Below are 14,432 nucleotides of genomic sequence, written 5' to 3'. Positions count from 1 at the left end.
GATGCCAAGGAGCTTTGGAGCAAGTTGGCATTAATCCATGAGATCTCCTCCACTGTACCGAATCAAGAGGAATCCAAAGAGGGCGACTCAATGGATCAAGATCAAGAGGAGGACTCCAAAGTTGAGAGATGCTCAACTTCCAAAGAAGAAGTCCAAGAGGAAGCTTCATCCTCAAAGGAGTGCAATCAAAAGAGCAAGGAAGTAGTATATTCCTTGTTTCATGTACAAGAGGATGAAGAAGAAGGAGAAGCCTCCACCTCTAGGATTGAGGGGGAGCAATCTTCATTGACACCGGATCAAGAAGAAGGAGAATCCTCCACATCCGGGTCAAGAGAAGAAGAGGATGAAGAAGCGTCCACCTCCACAAGTCAAGCAAAATCAAATGGAGGAGTATCAAATTTGGATCAAGAGGAAGCTTCTACCTCCGGATCCAAAAGAAAAGATGTCACCCCTACAAGCAAAGGTATAAATATTTCAATTAATAATAAAAATCATATTATATGCTTTGAATGTAGGGAACATGGGCACTACAAAAGCAAGTGTCCTAAATTGGCCAAGAAGAAGGGCCAAGTGGCACCAAAGGGTAAGGAGAAGCCAAAGGAGACCATCCCCGGAACAAAGAAGAGCAAGGAGCACATTGTGTGCTTCTCTTGCAATCAAAAGGGGCATTACCGGAGTCAATGCCCTAAGGGGAAGAAGATGGTCAAGACTCAAGGAGGAAGCTCAAGTCAAGGGGGAGCCTCTAAGGTAAAAAGGAAGGTAAATTTTATTGAGCCTACCCCTTTACATTATGGTAAAAAGCATGATAGTTCTAATTTTTACCATTTTAATGCAATTTATCGCAAGAATAGAAAGCATGAGGGCTTTAAGGAAAAACATGTGGCCTTACATGCCAAAACTACCCAACCTAAGGTTAGGAAGGTAGATAGACACTTGGGCGGGAACACTAAGGATAATAGATACATGCCCAAGAACAAAAATGCTCATGGACCAAAACCTAAGGATTTAATGATAGAAAATCAAGTCTTGAGGTCAAGACTTGATAAAATGAAAAAGACCCTAAAAAGGATGGAAAATATCCTACAAGGGCAAAATGAGCAATACCTAGGGCTAGGAAAATCAAAGCCATCAAATGGCCATAGAGGGTTGGGATACAAACCAAAGGCTAAGAAGGATGTGCCTTCGTACCATAGAGTTCCATATAGTTATGGAACAAATCCTAGGTCCAGTGGTCAAGCCAAGAATACTAGGGAAGTCATCCCTAAGAGTATTTTTGCGATAAATGTGACTAAGACTTCTAAGAAGTCTAAGAAAGTCACTAACAAGGTCACAAGGAAGGCTATCCCTAGAGTTGACCTAGAAAATGTGACCAAGGCTTCTAAGAAGCCCAACAAGTTCACTAGGAAGGTATCTAGGGAAGTTATCCCTAGTGAATACCTAGAGCATCCAAGGAGCACCAATAGGTTTTGGGTTCCTAGGAGTATTTTTTCTATCCCATAGATGGGTTAGAGAGTGTCAACTCTGAGAAGAAAGGTAGTTAACCCAACTTTGAAGAAATTGACACTCAAGGAGCACTTTCAAGGTTTTTGTTAACCTTTGAAAATGAAATGGATTTAGTGTTACTCTTGGAAAGAGTAAAATGTGCTATAAAGGAAGAAATTTGAGATGATTTTAAATGGCACAAGAAATTAAGTGTTAAGAAATACCAAATTGGGACTTTGGTATTGTCTTAGGAATTTAAGGCAATACAAGCCTTAATTTAAAGTGATTACTCTTATGGGAAAATGAAGTATGCCAACATTTGAGGAATGTTTTAAATTTTTAATTGGCATAATTAATTCAAGAGATTAAAGAAATGTCAAGTTGGGTTTTGGCATTTTCTTAAGGAAATTGGGCAATCTAGGGTTTATGCTTTAGGATTAGCTACGGGTTAAGGATACTTAGATAGATAATCTAGGTATATTTTAATTATGCTAAATCTTGCCATGTTTGGTTGCCCATTATATGCCATGACATCATGTTTTATTTGTGCATTCATGACTTATTATGAAAAATTCAAAAATACCATGTCATGACATACATACATCATGTAGTTATAGGAAATTTTCTTCTGAAAATTATTTCTTTTTGATGTATGCCATAACATTATCATGCATTATGTTAATTCCTTGTAATTAAGGACAAATGACATTTAACAACACTTATTAACAAGTGACATCCTAGGTGGATGTCTAATATCTCTAAAATGCCTAGAGAGATATGCATGATCCCTAGAATAGGGCAAAACCAAAATCTCACATCTCACAAAGACCTATAAGATGACTTGTATGTGTTTTAGTGTACATTAGATACAAGTGAGATGTTAGGATGATGAACAAAACTCAATATGTTGATTTAGTGCATTCTTTTGAGTTTTAAGTTCATCAAAACACATAGTTATGTGTTTTCCCATCATTGGGAAAGCTAATGTACAAGTCATGTGCATTAAACCCAAGGAACATGGTGGGATATTGGTTTGAAAATGTTTTCAAAATGATTTTGGAAAACCTTGGTGAAGGCTATCTTTTGATAGTAATCACTATTGAATAGTTAGACACAAACTTGAAGAAAACACTAAAGTTTTTGCAAGTTTTCAAGTTTGTGTCAATCTTTGAAAATATGAAGTATTTTCATAGAAAACTATTTTTCCTTGATAGTAAATGCCCTAAATAATGCCTACACGAAATTTCGTGATTTTTGGATTTTTGTAGAAATTTCTAGGGATTTCTGAAGTTGGCTGATGTTGAAATTCAGCAACTATCAGAGCTCCGATCGATCCATGGATTGATTGGAGTGCCTAAATCGATCCGTGAATCGATTCATAAGGCAAGTCTCCCGCGAGCAGAAGCTCGCTGGATCGATCAGCCGATCGATCCAGGAAGTCTGAATCGATCAGTGGATCGATTCAGAAAGGTTTAATCGATTGGAACCCAACTCCAATCGATCCAAGTTGCTGATTTTGGCTGGGAAAGCCTGATTTCGGCATCTTTAAACCTATTTTAGTCTAGGTAACCTTTCCAAACCCCTAAAAAATACATTTGTATAAATTCAAAGGGTGTTTTCATGTGAAAACAAGGATGGATTGGTTAAGGAAGACTAAGTTGAAGTTTAGGTTGAGGTTTGTTTAAAATTTTGAATATTGAACCTCAAAACTTCTACAATAGGGTTTTCTAAAGTTTTAGGGATTCCAAGTCATTGTTGGTGCAATGATAGAAGTTACCACCATGTCTTTAGGGGGAGGGACTCTTTAAAGGCATGAAAACTATTTTTCATAAACCTTGGAAGGTGGTTAACCTTCCGTTAAGTGAATAATGCTCAAGGATGGGCATTTGCCTACATTGAGGAAGAATGTAGAGTTAAGGATAAATGAAGGGTATGAGACCTTCATTATCGTTGTTGGTCACAACGAGTGATGTTGTGAACAACGATGAGCAACTCTTCAGGGGAGAGTTTTCAACAATGGGGCATTTGTTGAAGTGTGTCCAAAATTGAGGCACGAGTTTATGTGTGCTCAGAGATGGGTTGATGTGTGCCAATAGGGGGAGAATGTGTGGCTTAAGTTAGGCCTTCATTACCTATGGGGGAGGTCATAGGGGGAGAATGAAGGGAACCAACATTCATACTTTGGCATGAATGGAGTTAAGGCTATGGGATTAGCTTAACTCAGAATGGTCCAAACTTAAAGGTATTGTCAAACATCAAAAAGGGGGAGATTGTTGGTGCAATATCCCTTAGGTCAAGGTTGACTGGTTTGACCAAGCTTGAGTCTTGGTCATAGTTTCGATGTTTGACAATACATGTAGACACATTGACAATGCAGGTGCAGTTGTTCATATGGGGAGATTCTGATCAGGGACTGATCAGTGTGAATGAAGAAGAGTCAAGTAGGTATACCTGACTGGAAGGAAACCCTGGTGAGTGAAGCCAGGTCAAAGTCCTAGTGAGTGAAGCTAGGCAGATGGAAATCCTGGTGAGTGAAGCCAGGTGAAAGTCCTAGTGAGTGAAGCTAGGCAGTATTGAAAGTCCTAGTGAGTGAAGCTAGGTAAAAGTCCAAGTAGGTCAAGAGAGTGACCGGATACTTGGCATGAAAGAAAAGTCCAAGTGGGTCAAAGGGATTGACCGGACACTTGGTGAGGGAGTCCTAGCAGGTCAAGGGAGTGACTAGATGCTAGGCATGACGTACCAACAGGTTAAGGTTGACCGAATGTTGGTTTGGGAGTTTTGGGACTTGGTTTTGGGCAAAAACCAAGTGCTGGATCGATCAGTGGATCGATCCAGACCTTTACCAGCGAACAGAAAGCTTCTGGATCGATCAGTGGATCGATCCAGAGGTCTCAATCGATCAGTGGATCGATTGGGACGCTGCTGCTTCGCGCGATAAGCGCTGGATCGATCCGTGGATCGATCCAGGCATTTTTCCAGAGCACAGAGGCGCTCTGGATCGATCCGTGGATCGATCCAAAGCCTCCCCGATCGATTGGGAAAAATCGAATCGATCGGGATCCGACCGTTGAGTCGTATTTGAGCCGCAGGCGAGCGTTGTCTTCGGCACTTCTTCACCGATTCATTTCAGATCTTCACCAGCTCCTCCACAGCTCTTCTCAAGCTCGAGATCGCCAGTTCTTGAAGGTTCTTGGAGGCTCTTCCAAGTCAAGAGGCGGATCAAAGCAAGAAGAAGAAACTAGGGTTAGGGTTTGTGCACTCATTGTAAGCTTGTAAGCTTGTATTTCTTTACTACCCTTTCTTCTTCTTGTATTGAGTCTTGTAGGGCTTCTCCGCCCTTGGTAGTTACCATAAAGGAGAGTTTCATTAGTGGAGGGTGTGTGTGTTGGTGTGGATCCTTGGACTAGTCACCTCTTGTGAGGTGGATACCAAGTAAACCAACCGTGTTAGCGTTGTGTGATTTGTTTCTGTATTTTCCGCTGCACATCTTCGAAGAAACAAGCAACGCCGAACAACGGGCACGCGACGAGCTATTCACCCCCCTCTAGCTACTTTTGGTCCTAACAATAACAAGAATAAGTAAAATCAGGTAGTTTAGTAGATGTGTAGATCGACGAATAGGATTGTCCGCAATCTCTAGAGGTGCAGGAACAATCGTAGGAGGTGGAGGTGGAGGTGGAGGAGATGTCTCGAGAATACCAGATTCAGTAAAGCCATCATATGGAAGAGTAGCCGTGGGGGAGGCTTCGTCGGTGTCGGTATTGAAGGGATCAATGCGAATAAGATCTGCATGAGTTATATCATGTGATAGAAGAAGTATGGAAAAGAAAGGATATGCTCAAGAAGCATAATATGACGAGAGACATACAATTTTTTACTAACTGGATCAAAACAACGATATCCCTTTTGACCAACACCATAACCAAGGAAGACACACAAAGCAGACTTAGAGGATAACTTATCACGCTCAACATGTGGTCGGAGAACAAAACAGGTACAATAAAAAACACGTAAAGAGGAATAATCAGGAGCATGACCATATAGTTTTTGAAAATGAGACAAATCTGAATTGTGAGAAGTTGGAATCCTATTAATTACATGAGTAGTAGTAAGAACTGCTTCTCCCCAAAAAATACTAGGAACATCTGCAGACAATAAGAATGAACGGGCTGTCTCAACAAGATGTCTATGTTTTCTCTTTGCAACCCCATTCTGTTCAGGTGTTTCTCGACACGAGGTTTGATGTATAGTACCTTCGGATGCAAGTAAATGAGAAAAATTATTGGAAGTGTATTCACCCCTCAAATCACAACGAAAATACTTGATAACTGCTAAATGTTGAGTTTTGACAAGAGCTTTAAAGTTATTAAAAATAATAAGATAATCAGATCTATATTTCATAAGATAAACCCAAGTATAGCGAATGCAATCATCAATAAAAGAAATATAATATCTTGATCCCCCTTTTGTAGTAAAAGGAGAAGACCCCCATACATCAGAATGAACAAGATTTAAAGGATTAGAAGAAAATGATAGACTTTTATTAAAAGGTAATGTAGAAAATTTTGCCAGTTTACAACCACTACAATCTGAAATATCATGACTTTTTAAAGGTCCTAATACTCCAGACGAAGTTAAAAATCGTAAACAAGAGGTTGAAGCATGACCTAGATGAGTATGCCAAAAGTAAAAATCAGAAGAAGAACGACTCAATTGGAAAGATGACAAATCGACACTAGAAGCTACAACATCTGGTACTTGAAGCTTATCCAAGACATACAGCCCCCTTGCCTACGGCCTATCCCAATCACCTTCTGAGATCGCGGGTGCTGCACATAACAATTGAACGAATAAAAAATATTAAATATCTGGACTTGGACAATTGACTAACAGAAACAAGATTAAGTGTAAGACTAGGAATATAATAGACATCAGGAAGAAACAAGCAAGTTGTAGCAACAGAACCAACACCTAATAATGACATTGGAGTACCATCAGTCGTCATAACTGATAAAGATGAATTAGAAGATAAGGAGATAAAAGATGATAAGTTAGGTGACATATGATGGGAGACTCCAGAATCTAAGATCCATAAAGGGAAGATATACCTGATGTACCAGAGGATGACAAACCTATATGAGAAGAAGCAGACATAGCAGAGGGCTGTGAAGCAAGGAATTGTTGAAATCGCTCAAGCATATAAGGATCTAAAGAGGGGGCAACCACTGCATTACTAGACTGAGATATTCCATTTGGCAACTGTTGTGGTTGATTACCAGATTTCTATGAAGCATTCTGATGTAGCAATGGTGGCTGTTGAGGTTGTTGCTGCTGATATTGCGGTTGTGGTGGTCATTTTTGCTGCTGCGGTAGTTTACCTTTGTTTAACAATAATGGACATTGAGACTTCCAATGCCCTTTTTCTTTGCAATAAGCACACTCATCAATAGAAACCTTCGAAGTCGCCCTACTTTGATTATGCGGAATAGACCGTTGTGGTGCTGCAAAAATAGATGGCGTAGATGGTGCAACATTCCTCTTATCAACCTGAGACTTAAGACGAGTCTCCTCAGCTAGCAATTCATGTACTACTAAATCAATGGAAGGGAGAGGACTACGATGCAAAATTGTTCCACGTAATCCTTTAAAGTCATCACGAAGTGCTATCAAGAATTGGACCAGACGTTGCTCTTCTCTACGAGTGACATAAGCTGGGAATGCTCGCAATTCTGAGGATTCTGTGAGTGCTAACCGGTCCCATAGTTTCGATATAGCAGAATAAAAATCTTGGATTCCCATATCTTGCTGCCGAAGTGCACGTATATCTGCTTCTAATTGATATTATTTGGCAAAATTAGACTGCATGTATAATCTTGTCAGATGATCCCAAACCTCTTTGGTTGTCTCGTACTTAGCCAATTGAGCACCAATGGAGTGTGAAATAGAATTATTGATTCATGTAATAATCTTCGCATTTTCTATCTTCCAAACATCCAATGAATTTGCATAATCATCAGAATTAATGTTCATAGGTTGAACTCTAACAACTGAAACATATCTCCACATACATTTTCCTCGTAAATTTTTTTTCATAACATATCTTCAATACGAATAATTCTTTTTATCTAATCGGACACTAATCGATTGAAGCGAATCTTCTGTACGACCACTCATGATAATAGAACAAATTGTGTTCACGAATTACCGAACACCAAACAAAACCAAGTATTGCGAAAACAAAAGAAACCCAATCAAAACTGTACGGTTAAGCCAAAAACTATGGATCGAATTAATAGTTCTTCAATCTGATTATCAAAAACATAAAGATGAAGACTTTGATACCATGTAGAAATTGATGCCAAAGAAAAATAGCCGTCTTTATTGATGAATCCAAAAAAATGATTGATAGAAAATAAAGAGTATAAAGTTTTATATAGAGAATTATCATAAAATCTAAACCCTAAATTTAAAAGGTAAAAGATTAAATTACTCTAAGGCTATAAATAAATAATTCTAATTATATAATTTAACAATGGGAAGCATAGAAAGGAGAAAAGAAGGCGAGAGAGAAATTTCTCTCGTTTCAACAAAAAAAATTTTTAAAAAAAAACAGAGAAGGGAGAGAAGAAGTCCTCTTGTGTTTTTTTTGTTTTTTGTTTTATTTATAAGAAACGAGGAAATGGAAGTGGGAGAGAAGACGTGAGAGAGAGAAATAAAAAAGAAAAAGAGGGCAAGATGCTAGCTCTGATATTATGTTAGAAGAAGAATAGAAAGAGGGTAAGTTAAAATGTGAGAGTAATAATAAATTTTATTATTTATTCATATTTGTCATAAGGAGGACAGTATAATATATAATGTTTAAGAAGTATTTGGTCAATTGACCAATTAATAAATAATAGAATTATTCTAAAAATTATTCTAAGAATTATTCTAATAATTATAATAGAATTATTAGAATAATTATAACAGAATTATTAGAATAATTTTAATACTAATTTGATTTGATGATTGATCTGCTCAATTCTGATGATTATCTTTATCTCTTTTAACAATGACGTCTAGTAATATATATCACAACAAAGAAGAAGTGGAGGAGGAGGAAGATGTGGGTGGCGGAGGAGAAGTCGAGACTGTCGGAGTTCTCTGGGAAGCACACATGGCGACGATGAGATTAAAGGGGAAGAAGAGGCGGGGGGTGAGGCTGCTTCGGTTTCGCCAAGCGTAGTGGTGTTGAAAGGCTTACCGATGACGAAAGGGAAGCACCTCTGCTTCTCTAGGAGTAGGAAGACTAGTAGACCACGAAGAAGAAGATTGAATGGTGCAATAATTGATGAAGAATCGGTGTTGGCATCATTTCGAGCATCATTCTTTCATTTTCCGACTTCCGACTCGCGAGGTCCAGTGGGCTCGCCGGCAACGACGAACTTATAGGCAAGCAACAATGGGTTCCCGAGTAGGTCGTGAGCTCGCTAGCCAGTGAGCTTGCGGTTGAGATTTTACTTAATTGGGATGAAGAAGAGTATATTTATTTTCTACAAATAAAAAACGATACACAAACGAATTGATAATCCATCGATTCTGTCTTGACTTCTGTGTAATTCACGGGCACATTCTTCACTGGACTTTAAACAATCTACTAAATCAACTAACTAAACTGTCATTCAAATGATCTAAGAGTGGATTCATCCTGAACCTCTATTCTCTATCTCCAATCTCCAATCTCCAATCTCCAATCGCCAATCCAATGTAAGATTTGTGAGAGATTTATAAAATTAAAAAAAATCTTAATGAAAAAGATTGAACCATTATAAGGTAAGATTTGAATTTTATAATTCATAAGTAATATTAAAAATTTAAGGGGGAGTTTAGTTTGTATGTTTTATATTATTCTTTATTTTTTTTCTAAAAAAAATGTAAAACGCGTTTAGTTTATATTTTTCACGTTCATTTTTTTTTTTTAAAAAAGAATATTTTATAAGAAAACGAAAAACGCGAAAAAATCATTTTTTGAAAAACGAGAAAATATGATTTTTTAGAAAATGAAATGAAAATACAAACAAACCAAATTCATCCTAATTTTTTTTTCTCTTAAAGATGAAGTCGTAATTAATGATCAAATAGTATTGCATTGTGATTTGTATTTTGTAATATAGGTAGATATATGATTTGTAATATAGGACCCATAAAAAAATTATGTCAAGATTTTTTTAGTAGATTTTTTTTTTTTTAATATAATATTAATATGATATATTGGGGCTAAAAAAAATCTCATTGAGGTTTAACTTCTTACTCACATTTCAAAGGATTTACTTTTTATTGGGTAGGGTGTGCAGTTATGAGAGATACGTAAACTTGGTTTAACCAAATTGTGTGATTTATAAAATTCAAAATTTGATAACAGCTGGTACCGTTCGTTTATTTATTAAAACGAGGCTAAATTCTTAACCATTTAATACAAATTTAAAACCTCACCTATTTGAACCAATTAATCCGAGGTGATAAATCCGGCACCACAAAATTAATCATGGAAAAGTGCCAGTTGCACCATAATCCGGGGCATTATTTATTTTTTATTAAAAAAATATGAGTGTTGGGCTTCATGGATTATTTATAAAATGTTTCAATTTATTAATTTATATTTCAAAATAAACCGAGCTATCAAAGCCTGCCATGCACAACAATCAACAAGACTGGCTCTAAAATGGGCTGACAATCTGAATCAGGCCGATTATGCAAATTGTAATTTTGGGCCTGATTCCAAACCCAATAAATAGACAGGAAAAACAAGGCATTTGCTCACCAAAGTGAAGAGGGGGATAACGACGGTGATTCGGAGGCGGAGGAGATGGTGCGGAAGGCGAAGGTAGAGTTCGATGAGACCCCTCCTGAAATCGATCTGAACAATCCCTACGCGGATCCGGTGGCGTTCCTCGATTACAGGGAGCACCTGGTGCGGGAGAAGTGGATCCAGATCGAGACTGCTAAGATCATCCGGGACCGCCTCCTCTGGTGCTACCGCGTTGAAGGGATCAACCACAAGCAGAAGTGCCGTCACCTCGTCGAAAAGTACCTTGATTCCACTCGCGGAATCGGCTGGGGCAAGGATGCTCGCCCCCCTGAATTCCACGGTGCAGAGTCTTTCTTCTGCGTTTCTTTCCCTAATATGTCAAATCTCTATCCTTCCCGTCTTGTTATTTTTCCTGTATATTAAATCATTTTTTCTTTCTAATTTTTAAGGTCCAAAGAAAACTTCCGAGTAGGGCCGCTGTTCCTCTTCAAGGTTTGTCTATTTCCTTCGTATGATATAAAAACTGTTTTATGGAACTGAAGAAATGTCTACTTGCTTGGTTTCTACAATGCCCTTGCACTTGGAGTTTAGATGTGCCGTACGATACAGTATGTAATGAAAGGCTAGTGCCATCTTTTTAAAATAAAAATAAAAACTTCTCCTAGTGAACAAATAGGAGGAATATAGCAAAGGTCAATTATGTTTTACACGAATCACTGCTAATTTTTCACTTGATTGGTCATTAAACATAGATTAAACTTATGTTCCTACCTTAAATTGTATGTGTTTACGGAAAATTTGTGTCTGCACTGCTTAAATTCTTACACATATTCTATTTTTTGGAAATCCTCTGAGAAGATTTTTATGTATAGTTCTTAGATCACTTCATCTTCTGTTTTTTGTAATTAGATACAGGGATAACCATTTCATCTGTTCCAATGAGCAAGAACGAGTGCTTTTATTATTGAATTTTTTTGAGCTTATTGAATAAACATATGGATACTTTACCTGTACTAGAGAGGATTTTAAGCAGTTATAGATGCAGACTTTTGTGTGGGTATGCTAATCTGTACTAAAGAGAATGATCTTTGCCCGTTTCCATCTCAGGAGAATTCTCATCTGGTGTTAGTTTTTTGTATAGTGTTAAAGGCATTGGGTAGGAATGTGTTTTGTCTCGTATTGGTACTTTAGGTCTTGATTTTATCATTTGAGTCTAAATATACCTGTGATTATCTCATTATAATGCAGTACAATACTCCCTTCCTAGATTCTACACGCTCAGAGAAACATCATGATGGAATTACTAACATCTCAACGTCTGCCCCCCCCCCCCCCCCCCCCCCCCCCCCCCATTCTGTTTCCCTTACCCTTATCTGCATTCCTTAGCTAAAGTAAATACAGCCTTAAAGCGTTGCTTAAAATCCTTTTGTATTCACAATCCATTTATTGCCTAATGATCTCCTACTTGGTTGAAAAATAAAATTGATTAGATATTTTTTCAAGAATGATACACAATGAATAATAATAAAAAAATCTCTTGAGCTGCCATTAGCACATTAATCATGATTATCATTAGGAGTGTGCCTTATGTTCATACCCTAACAAACTTATTGGTGATATGTTATACTAGTGATTTCAATATCTTGAACCTCAACTGAGGAGAGAATTTGTCATCTGCTTTAGCTTTTATAAGTGATTTATATAGAATGAAAAATGTCAAATTCCTTCTAAATAGGTATTTGTTGGATTATTTTGTAATTGTCCAATTGGGTTTTGTCGAAGCTGGTTGCTATGTATCAGCTACTTAATATTGTTGGAAGAAGTTATATTTATTGATGCTGGGCTAGATCTCCTTTAACATATTATAGACTGCATGGATGATGAGAACAATGGTTTGGGTTTTCTTATGTGTCTTTCTGAGGAACTTGCCCCAGCAGTCTCAGTACTCTAGGTTTGCATCTGTGCCCAAGAATAGTACACCAAGTAGATTTGTGTTAGTTTATGCACTAATCCGCTCATGGCATTCATGTTTCACTTTTTGTTGCCGTATTCCATGCAATTGTGGCCAACAGCGTTGTGTCCAGTTGTGTTAAGGGTTGTTTGTTGATTAGTGTCTTAAGAAACATTGGATGACCTTATAAGAGGCTCTATTTGGTCAACTATTGCTCCAGATTCCAGAGGCCTCTGCGACTGGAACAAAAATCTGTGAGAGGAACAAATGGTTCGCTTACCATTAATCCAAAAGCTTTGGCTCGCTTTCCATTAATCCAAAAAAATGGTGATTTTTTTCCCGAATGTGATGCTTTGTTGGATATCCATTGGTTTTGCCACTACTCTTATTTGAGTGAATATAGTGTTTTTTCTTCGAAAATCAAAATAATTAATTAATTTTTTCTTTTCCAGGTTTACTCAGTCGGAGTAACAACAGACGACACTGGTTCAATCTCTACTGCATTTCTTCTTTGACTTGAGATTTCGCCCATAATCTGCTTAATACTCTGGAGATGAATTATAATAATGGATGACTTGTAGTTGAATACTTTGGTTTATGTCCTTGTAAAAGCAAAACTCGCTTGTTCAAGTTGCCTTGCATCCAAATATTTCTGTGCTCTACATTTCCTGGAAATCTCCATGTAGTTTTATCTTCCCTGCAGGCATAGTCATTAGGTTTAAACTCAGGTTGACGGAATCTATAAACAAATCAGAAAGATGTTTATCATATTTAGAAGTTCCTTCAAAAATATTCACTCATGGCACAAAAATCCCTACTCGGTCAAGTGCATCTGACTGAAGTAGAAATAGCTAGTGAGTTTGCCCCATTGAACAATATGCAACCTCAGGTTGAAAAGTCTGTGACCATCGTAGGTCCTAGGCCCTCAGACAAGCTCTCGTGCTGCAAGGCAACTCGCAACTTACTGGGGTGTATGGAAACAGATAAATGCTTGATAGATCATTACCCAAGGTGAGTACAGTTTTGACCAAAGAAAAGAAGTAAATATACATCATGGTGGGTGATTCCCATGACCATGTGCTACTTGTAGATATTGTGGTTCATCTAGTGAGATGCTTGTCAAACAAAACGTTCACATCTCTCGCCTTCTGTAGCTGGTTTTTAAAATGCCTAACAGAGCACTTAAACATTCATACATTGAGATTTTGTTTCTTAAACTTAGAATTTTTATTACTTGTAAGTTGCTTATCATCTAAGTTTGTTGGCACCTTCCTGCTTATTACTTACAAAGTATCTGATATAAACGCATTAAGGTGTGTTTTCATTATACTGATTCGTATATTATTTGAGAGTTGATACGAGTAAAATTACCTCTTAATATTAAGAGTTGGATGCGTGCTAGCTGTGTGACACAACCCAATGGACTCGGGTTAGATAGTCCAAGATGGGCTAATGGATTAGTGGTTAGATGGGCTAAACATGTAAAAAAGGTTGATCAGGTTCAGGTTAAGTAAGTAAATAGGTTAGTCACCCAAATGAGTTGAAGGAGATTGACTAAACTGATCAAAAGGATCAAGAAGAGATGACAAATTGTTTGTCAAGAAAGTTTGTCAAACTGAATGGGACCAGTTAAATTGGTCAGATTTAGTCGACAAATTGGTTAGACAATTTAGATTCTAAGCAAGGTAGACCATTGCAAGTGTCTATCAGGCCATAATAGTTAGACCAAGAGTACAAATCAAAATCGATCAATTTCACTAGATCAAGCAGTTCATGTCAATTTAAAGGAGTCTGAAAAACATCTTTTATATATAAATATTTTATTATTATAAAAAATAATTCATGTTTATTTATTCTTCTCAATTTCACTCTCTTTCAATTGCTATTTTATTCTTTCTCCTCTTGGTTATTTTGTGTTCGTGAACAAAATGCATAGAGCCAATGCAAAACAAAAAAATATATATAATTTAGAATATTTATTTTTAAAAAATTGGCTATAAATCAATGTGGGCATTTGGTCTAGTGGTATGATTCTCGCTTAGGGTGCGAGAGGTCCCGAGTTCAATTCTCGGAATGCCCCTTTTTTATTTTTTGTCTTTTATTTATAATTTTTATCTAGAAAATTGGTAAAACTATTGATCTCTTATGCTGTTTATACATGGAAGAATAATATTAATCATAATCTCAAAATTCTCTTTAGTTTTCAATGTG

General features: G+C 37.2%; 1 protein-coding gene and 1 non-coding gene across 2 annotated transcripts; both read left to right on the top strand.

Annotated features, from left to right (window-relative positions):
• The first annotated feature begins 10,282 nt into the window (after window positions 1-10,282).
• Window positions 10,283-12,896, top strand: LOC121989109 (NADH dehydrogenase [ubiquinone] 1 beta subcomplex subunit 10-B-like). Its single transcript, XM_042542953.1, has 3 exons — window positions 10,283-10,610; window positions 10,720-10,762; window positions 12,674-12,896. The coding sequence occupies exons 1-2, from the start codon at window positions 10,328-10,330 to the stop codon at window positions 10,740-10,742; spliced, it is 306 nt and encodes a 101-aa protein (XP_042398887.1). The 5' UTR covers window positions 10,283-10,327; the 3' UTR covers window positions 10,743-10,762; window positions 12,674-12,896.
• Window positions 12,897-14,229: 1,333 nt separating this feature from the next.
• TRNAP-AGG lies at window positions 14,230-14,301 on the top strand. The gene has a single exon. It is a non-coding gene; the product is annotated as a tRNA-Pro (tRNA).
• Window positions 14,302-14,432: the final 131 nt, after the last annotated feature.

Source organism: Zingiber officinale, chromosome 6B, assembly GCF_018446385.1.
Source record: "Zingiber officinale cultivar Zhangliang chromosome 6B, Zo_v1.1, whole genome shotgun sequence".
Classification (NCBI taxonomy): Eukaryota; Viridiplantae; Streptophyta; class Magnoliopsida; order Zingiberales; family Zingiberaceae; genus Zingiber; species Zingiber officinale.
The sequence above is the reverse complement of the archived record's forward strand: the minus strand, read 5'-3'. Positions and strand labels throughout refer to the sequence as shown.